The sequence below is a fragment of the Microplitis mediator genome, chromosome 11, assembly GCF_029852145.1.
Source record: "Microplitis mediator isolate UGA2020A chromosome 11, iyMicMedi2.1, whole genome shotgun sequence".
NCBI lineage: Eukaryota > Metazoa > Arthropoda > Insecta > Hymenoptera > Braconidae > Microplitis > Microplitis mediator.
The window spans coordinates 16,511,108-16,520,231 of NC_079979.1; the positions used below are offsets into that span (position 1 = coordinate 16,511,108).

Genomic DNA, 9,124 nt, shown 5'->3' on the forward strand with positions numbered 1-9,124 from the left:
TAATTATTTGTGGGTTACCGCGATGGTAGACAGCGACACCCAATAGTATAATAAATTTTTGTCCTTTTCAATTATAAAAAAAAATAATTTGTATTGATTATTAAAATAATTTTGTGTGCGTGACGTAGTAATAAAAAATTGCTGGGAAAAAAAATGAGAAAAACGTTTAACGATGCAAAAGTGTGACAGTATGAGCGTGTAAGAATGCTATTAAACGCAAGTTTTAATAATTGATAGTTATAATTATGAGTAATTATTATATTAAGTAAATTTAATGCGATATTACAACTTAAATATATTATTAACATGATGATTATTATATATCACTGATATAAACGTCATTATGATAGACAATTTTTCGATGATGAATAAATTTACTAATTAATAATTGATAATAAAAAAAAGTACTTTTAAAAATATTTATTTTAGAGACCGACATCTTTTTTTAGTGTCTATTTTTTTTTTTTTTTTTTTCAAACGTTTCTAATTTTAATTTGATAATTTATTATTATAATTATGGTCATTAATTATAATAGATCGGCGACTACCATCGCGGCTTTAGTACCAACGGTATCTATAAAAAATTTTATTTAATAAACAAACAGGAAATTATAAAAATTAAGCGATGCCAGCAGCAAGAAATCGTGATCGGTAAAATGAAAAAAATTTTTTTTTAAAGATTTTATGGATCAACTCCATAATATATAAGGGAGAGACCCAGTACCCGATCAGGGAACCAGTAACCGATCACTCATGTATTTGTATATCTATCAAATTTGACTAAATATAAATATATAAATACATGAGTGATCAGGTACTAGTTCCCTGATTGAGTACTGGGTCTTTTACCTTAATTATTTTTTTTTTCTTGCAAACATTAAACTGTTAACGATCGATTGTCTGCGTAAAAATAGATCCGATTTATTATTCAATAATTTAATTGATTTATTAAAATAATTGCAGAGTAAATAAACAATTATCGCGATAAATCATTTAGATAATTTTTCAAACCATCTGTTGTGCACAATAAATTAATCATTCCAACACTTAATGCTACTGAGAGTAAGAAGCTTTGATCGTTAACGAGATAGTGATTACATGAGAAATTATTTAAAAAAATTAATAAGGAATATTTAATTGACACATTAAACATCACAGACACACGTACATGTACACGTAATAAATAAATTTATGTAACTCGGATAAATTTTTAAAAGTCGCCTTGTACGAACACGGATTTTAATATTTTTTATATTTATATCAACAATTAGTTAACATCCACGAGCTAACTCGCAGTAAACTCCTAGCAAGTACGTAAGCTTACATTTTTTTGCTTCAAGAATTCAAATCCTCATACAATTACATCATTCAAGATTTACTTGACGGCGTAAGAGAATGCGAGGTGTGTAAATGAGTTTGAAATTATTGAGACTAGAAAAATTATGATACTGAAGTTGGTCAGCGTCCAATAATTTTTGATTTTTTTAAACACGATCAATTATTTTAAAAATTAAATTTAAAAAATTGCATCCATAACTTTTTCAATTTTCTACATGTGCATATTTTTAGTTTTTTTTTTTTTTTAATTGATTTGTTAAAAAAAATCCAAAAATTTGTAACTGTCTCTTAATTCCAGAATCATAAGAATTGAAAAAAAAAATCCATCGAGTAAATGGTAAAAAAAAATGATACTGAAGTTAGCTGACGTCTAATAATTTTTGGATTTTTTTTTAGACGATAAACCAGAAGAAAAAAAATATTTGAAAAAATTGCACCTGTAGTTTTTTAAATTTTCTACATGTGCATATTTTTAGTTTTTTTTTTCTTCAAATTTAATTGTTAAAAAAAAAATCCAAAAATTTTGAATTGTCTGCTAACTTCAGGATCAAAAAAAAAGTGATACTGAAGTTAGCTGACGTCTAATAATTTTTGGACTTTTTTTTAAACAATAAATTGTAAAAATAAAAATATTTGAAAAAATTGCACTTGTAGTTTTTTAGATTTTCTACATGTGCATATTTTTAGTTTTCGTTTTTTTGTAATTGATTTATTAAAAAAAAAATCCGAAATTTATTAATTGTCTGCTAACTTCAGGATCATAAAAATAAATTGTGTTTATAATTAAAAATTTAGTGATAAAAAGAGGCAAATTAATGTGTGGAATAATTTTTACAACAAACTAAATTAACAATTAGAAATTTATCACAAGAGGCCTCATTCCTTCTTCCTGAAACTTCAATGTTGGGTTACAAATAAAGAAGAAGAAGAACATAAACGTAATTCCCAATAATGTACTAAATTTGTTACTTTTTTTTATCAATTGTATATTTCTTTTCGTTTTTAAAATTCTTTTCTATCAACACAATTTAATGCATATATATAATATATGTACGCATATATATACACGTATTTGTTCCGAAGAATGTGGCAATGAAAAAAATAATTTAAATTCAAATTCAAATTAAAGAAACGGGGGAGAGACTCGAGGAGAGCCACAGAGAAAAAGAAAATAATTGCAGTGGAAATCGATGGGGAATAAATAAAAATCTAATATAATGATAAATAAATAAGACAAGATATGAACGTGGTGAAAACCGCAACATTAATATTAATTATAATTAATAATATCTATTATAATAAATACAATATTTGTACAATAATCAACGGTGCTGTGGTGAATGTTGCGGGCTTCTGCAGCCGATACCGTTTCCTTTTTTTGACCCCTACTTCGACCAGCGCAACTTTTTTTTTATCTTACAAATTATTTAAAAATTTATTTTCCGCTAATTAAGCATGACTGTAAATTATAACAATAAGTTACACAATAATTTAATTAACTAGATCACTGTAGTTTTTATAAATTTAAGATTAAGACTAATCCATTCTCCAGACGCCAGTTGAAGCAGCAGCAACATTGAGATCAATTTATTAGTTATTTTAGTTTATCATTTCGTTGACGCGAGTTGATTAATTTCTTTCATTTAATTTTATTTAATATTTATTTCGTTGTGTATTCGATCCTAGTCGGATGACAGTAGGGACCCGACTACCGTACTCTGTACTCATGTTATTGTTATTATTATTATTATTATGTTTACCAAATATCGAGCAGTCTGTGGTATGTCACGTTAAAGAGCCACCGTGGACCCTCATATGCCTGTTGAGATTTCCACTCTGGCTGAACCTTAGTAAGCACAATTTACACTGGTACGGCTTCTCCCCGGAATGAATTCTCAGATGTTTCGTCAATGTCGAGCTATCCGAGAACGCCTTCTTACAAAATCTACAGCTAAATTATTTTTAAAATTAAAATAGTCAGTGGTGAGTATTTATTTTAGTGACAATAAATATTTACCGGTAAGGACGTTCACCAGAATGAGTTCTCATGTGCGTCGTAACTGAACTACTTTGGGAAAATCTTCTATCACAAACTGGACAACGAAATGGTTTTTCTCCAGAGTGGGTTCTGGCATGGGCTGTTAAATTTGCCGCTTGACTGAATGCTTTTGAACAGGCATGACATCTGTAACATCATCATCATCATCAAGCTGTTGTTTAATTAAGCATTTAAATATTTTCATTTTTTACTTGAGGGGAAACGTCAGTTTTCTTTTGCTCAAAGAAATTGACAAAATTTTTTTGGGTGCAGGTGCAAAATAATTGAGAATTTAAAAAATTTTTTGGCCAATAAGAATTTTTGAAAAAATAAATTTCTGATCATAGACTTGAAATTTTGTTGGCTGGTAGAACGGAATTGAAAATCAGTTGCCGTGACCCCTTAGAAAATATAAAATTTTTTTACCGAAATGGTTTTTCCCCGGAGTGAGTTCTCAGGTGTGTCTTCAAAGTACTAGGTCGCGCATAAGTTTTACCACAAATTCTACATAAATTCGGTCTGCCATTGTCATCGCTGGAATTGGATACAGCTCCCGAGGCAACGCACAGCGCGTGCTCGTTTGTCGGTTGCAGTCGCGCATGAGGGTGAGAATGAGGGGTGTGTGATCCAATGATTCCATTGGCCGGTACTTGGTTCACCCTCGTCTGCGGCTCAGGCACGGGGTTATATTGAGGGGCGGGACTCAGCAGCGGCTCCACGCCCCACGCGGATGCATAACTCTGCTCGTACCTGTCAAGATAAAATATTTTATTTCATATCCAAATTTACCAACACTAAAATTAATAACAATCTAATTGTGCCTTTGAAATAGTTACCCGGGATGCATGTTCATATTCATGGTCATGTTCATCGAGACATTAACAGACATTGCAGGCCCGGTAGCATAATGACTCGGAGGAACTGGAGGTGGTGCTAAATTTTGTCCGTAATCTTGGGAATAATGATGACTTGTATTAGGCGGGCTGTAGTATCCACTAGTGGGACTTCCGGGATGTACAACAGCATGTTTCAGGGAAAGAAGAACGTCCGCGACACCTTCGCCGTTGGGATTCCCCGGCCTCGGAACGCAATCTGATCTCGTACATCCCCAGCTTCATTTAAGATTTAAAAAAATTCCATCGGTAATTTATTTAAAACTTACAGTCGTATAAAAATGTAAAACTCACTTGTAAGTTGCCGAGCAGGGACTGAATAATCCCGGGGGTAAAGGGTCTAAGTCAAGAGGCGGCAAAGGAAAACCAGCCATGTCGTCGACCCAAAAATTAGCACCAAACTCCCCGACAACCTGAGCTTGGGCGGAATTTTGTATGTGATGCGTCTGGTCGTTTATGTCGTCACTCGGGCTGGCTTGTAGCTCCTGCAGAGTTCCTAGTGCAATAGCCGCGGCAGTCGCGTCTTCATGATGATGATGATGATGATGATCTTCAGTCAAAGTATCCTCACTACCGAGAACACCCAAGGAATTGGCACAAAGACCACTCGGAATAGTCGCCTCGATACCAACCGATCCTGAAGATGAATATAATCCGAGAGCTGTTGAACACACACACTGACACTGATCATTGATACAACGGGTTTTATTCATATTTAGATTATTTATAATAATAAACTCACCTGTACCAAGTGTGTAACTCGGTTCCGAGCTGTTTGCTGAATGGTGGTTTTGCAGAAACTCCATCTCTGTTAAATTTCTGGATCGTTTATTACCCCGGAAGTACCCCCTCGCCTCTCAATCTTCTACCACCCCTGTACCAAAAGCTCTACACTCTTGTATAAATTTGTATTCAGCCTCCCTTCTGCTGTAGCTGGTGGATGCGTGGTCCAGCCCCTTGTCGTTGTCCCGGCAACGGTAACAGCAACTCCAATCCCACTAAGATCCCGGGGTTTCGTTATATTTTATTTTTTATATTTTTTATACTTTATAAATAACCACACTATTGAGCTACACTACATTGTTTCGTTTTCATACCGATATCATACACTTTTTTTTTTTGAATACTTCATACTCACAAAAAAATAAACGGTGACTTAAATTTAACAATAGAAATAAATTTATAAATAAAATAATATCAGCACATGGATTCTTGATGTTGCTGTCGAGAAAAGTACCAGTGTGTCAAGGGCTTCGCGGGAAACCCGCGCGTTGTTTCACCCGTTCAAAACCCATGCGTTTTCCACGTGCACTCCTCTTGCAATTAACATCAAAACTATTTCACTTGAATTTATCTTATCCATGTGTGGGTATGATTTAAATTAATCACATGCTATCACAATTTAAACAAACAATTAACAATATAATTAAAATATATAAACTGTATATAAAATATATAAAAAAAATTTAAACCACCCCGTTAAATCCATGGAATCCTATGGAGAACTTGCGGGTCAGAGATAATAACAACAAATTGTCTTAGAAAAGTCCACCACTTCAATCGTACTCATTCGCACCCCTTGACTGACTGACAAGCCTAACTTGACTACCTATCGTCCAGTCCGAACCCCACTACGACCTAACAACGTCGCACCCGCTTCTCCAATGACGCTTCTTCTTTCTTTGTCTTTAACACAAATATCCAAGTGACACTTAATATTTTTTTTCTCAGTTACTTATTTTTAATATTCGAAAACTCGGCCCTCTGTCCTCGTCTCGGCAATAGCAGGCGCAATGTGTGAGATGGATCAGCAACACGCGTCCCAGCTCGTCCTCGTCCTCGAGGACGAAACAGGACACAGGATAATCGATAGCTGGACGATCAACCCAACGATCCCAGGAAGATCCATAGGGATATAGCATTACGACACCCGGCGATCATGGTGGTCCTGCCTCATCGTTACAAGTCAACATCAGGATCATTCGCTCGTAATGCCTTCCCTTGGCCAATAACTTTCGCAAAGTTTAACACCGATAATTGTGCCATCAGGTGGATCAAGAACTCAGTACGCAAGATAGTAACACCTTTTAATAATTTTTACCGCACAAACGGGTGTAAAAAAAAATATTGTGGGTCTTGACTCTTATCAATGGTCTTATTGTCAATGGGTAATTGAGAATGGAGATAAGAAGTGAGGAAATTCGTGTGTTACCCATTTGTCATCTATGCTCCTGTATCATGTTACATGTGTTTTAGGATCACGTCCAACTGGACATAAGCTGGACACCTGACTGTAGTTCCGATGAGGACATTACCAGTTGACAGGAAGAGGAAGTCGACCACATCAAGCTACACCAGGATCAAGTTGACCAATTTTAGTTGTACGTATTGTATATAGAGTCATTGACGCGGCATTATTGGGCCCTTTTTATAATATATATATATGTATATATAACGTTCTCTCGATAACTTGCAGTCTAACGGCTAGCTCCCACGACCGAGTATAAGTTTACACTTACAGTCCATTGGATTCACGGTATTTACATAAAGGCCCAGACTCATATAATTCTCATCATCCTTTTTAATAATAATCAAGGTTAGCTTTCAATACTATCGCGTACCCGAATTGAAATTTGAATCGTGTATTGAACCTACTTTGCTAATAAAATTATAAAAAGTCGTTTCATTGAGACTGAAAACTGTCGAGAAGCTAAAGTCAATTAACAAAAATTCTTAGCGGTGGTAAAAAATTTTAATGACCTAGATGTGAATCTTCTTGGGGATTTTCGGATCGTTTTTTCATGTTGATTTTTATATCTCTTGCTTCTAGATGGTCTGTAAGACTCAAACATGGGGAATTGACACTAGAGGATTTATTTTTAGTTTTGAACTTCTGGCTTCTAGAAAATTTTACCAGCAATTTTAAGAATTTTACTACTTTGTTTTAAGTTTAAATAAATTCTGTCTTACAACTCGATTCAATGTACGCAGAAAAAAGGATTTCTTGTTGCAAATAATTTTTATTTCTCCCAAGAAATTTTTTGTATTATAAATTGAGCACAAAAATTTTCTCGAGCCAAGAAATCCTTTTTTCCTGTGTGCGATTTAAATTTTGACTCAGAATTATATTTATTTTAGTATCAATATAGGGGAGGGAAGGGCAAAACGGGGTACTTAAGAAAATACCAAGTGTTCGAGGACTCAAATACACTAAATCTTTTTTTTTTCAATGATGTTCAAAGTAAATAGAAAAAATTTTCAGTTTTGTGGACAAAACGGGATATCCCCTAAAAAGGGTAAAAAAAATTAACTTCTGGATTTTAAATGAATTTGATTAAGTTAAATTTTTTTGTAAGTAATTTACATGAAGAAAAATTATATTTCACATGATTATTAGATGCAAAGAAAGGAAAAAAAAAGTTTAATAATTTTTATCATAAAACAAGTCATAAATATTTTTCAACTGACAATTGATTTTTGCAAAAGTTTGACAAAAAAAAAAAAAATCAAAATAACACTCAATTATATTTACAAAAGTGAGTTTGGAATATTTAAAAACCATCTAAAATATAAAATTTTGGGGGTATCTCGTTTTGCCTACCCCTTTCCCCTACACTGTGAAGTGAAATTTACTCCAAGGGGAGTTTATTTTAATATTAAAACTCCAAATCGGAGTGAAATAAAATCCAGACCACTCCAAAATCACTCCACAGAAAAGACAAACTCCCTATTTACCCCGCATGCGGAGTGAATTTTTTTAAAAACCCCGAATGAATTCGAATTTAAATAAAATCCGTAATCACTCCGAATTTAGTATCAGTTTTCAATCAAATTTTTAATTACATCAAATATATATGTATATATATATATATAACAGGATAATGTGGTTGAGTGACTGCGAATTTATGTAAGATGCTGTAATAGGGGTTGATAAATGGTTTGGTAACACCTGTGTTTACTCGCACCTGAAATCAAAGGGCGATAACGGGGGCTAAGCAAATATATATGAGATGAGCGAGTGAAACTGTAACAATTGTTTGCGTAATATTGTGCCAGGGGTAGTGTACTGGTGGGCGTAATATTGTAGCTTAAGATAAACAACAAATAATAATTAAAATTGTTGAATGATTGGCTGGTAAAAGCGGATGACAGTGATATTGTCTGGCAGCAGAGTAACCGCTAGCTAAGTGATTGCTCTTGGGATAATCCTGGCACGTGAAGTCCCCGCGAAATCTATACGAACTGTACTGTAATAAAATCAGTAGTATCTCTATCAACATATATATGTGCTATGAAAATTTATATAAAAGACTACTCATCCCTATTTCAGGATTTACCCGATGATTAAATGATAGATTATATCTTGTCAACGTTAATCGAGTGACGCCATCGTGTGCTATCCCTATTGATTGTAATGAAAAGATTAGAGTTGCTAGGTATATTATACTTTTTGATCGGTGTGCTGGACTCGTTGATCCGTAGCCAGACGCGGGTTGAGAACAACACGAGCGCTTTGCTGGTAGACCCGGCTTGGCACGCGCCCCATGTAATTTAATCGGGTATTTCTTGTTAAGACCAAGACCAAGACACATTGCGACTACTTGCTTTAAATTACGATGAGAAAATAATCCTATACTTTAGTAGTTAAAAAAATATATGTTATATTATATTATTTATTTAGTAATTCTGAGTGTTACTTTTTGGGGCAGATGCGCGTTTCGTTTTTCACTTTAAAACCCTTTTTCACGGTAATGTGATATTTTTAAATAATATACTTTATTATTTAATGTGAGTTTGTATCTCTTGTTTAGGGAGTTTATTAATTAATTTTTAGTTTAGTTTAAATGTTTATGCA

General features: G+C 33.6%; 1 protein-coding gene across 1 annotated transcript; it reads right to left on the bottom strand.

Annotated features, from left to right (window-relative positions):
• Window positions 1–2,394: 2,394 nt before the first annotated feature.
• LOC130678002 (protein glass-like) lies at window positions 2,395–5,899 on the bottom strand. The gene is made up of 6 exons (XM_057484962.1): window positions 5,012–5,899; window positions 4,564–4,930; window positions 4,213–4,488; window positions 3,803–4,126; window positions 3,356–3,523; window positions 2,395–3,289 (listed from the first exon to the last, which is right to left on the bottom strand). The coding sequence occupies exons 1-6, from the start codon at window positions 5,073–5,075 to the stop codon at window positions 3,124–3,126; spliced, it is 1,365 nt and encodes a 454-aa protein (XP_057340945.1). The 5' UTR covers window positions 5,076–5,899; the 3' UTR covers window positions 2,395–3,123.
• Window positions 5,900–9,124: the final 3,225 nt, after the last annotated feature.

What these genes read in the sequence shown, in the direction of transcription:
- LOC130678002 (XM_057484962.1), bottom strand. Translation starts at nt 5,075, where the DNA reads ATGGAGTTTCTGCAAAACCACCATTCAGCAAACAGCTCGGAACCGAGT. An exon ending in TCCGGGGAAAAACCATTTCG is followed by an intron (nt 3,524 to 3,802) that starts GTAAAAAAATTT and finishes ATGATGTTACAG; the next exon opens with ATGTCATGCCTGTTCAAAAG. An exon ending in TCTGGTGAACGTCCTTACCG is followed by an intron (nt 3,290 to 3,355) that starts GTAAATATTTAT and finishes AAAATAATTTAG; the next exon opens with CTGTAGATTTTGTAAGAAGG.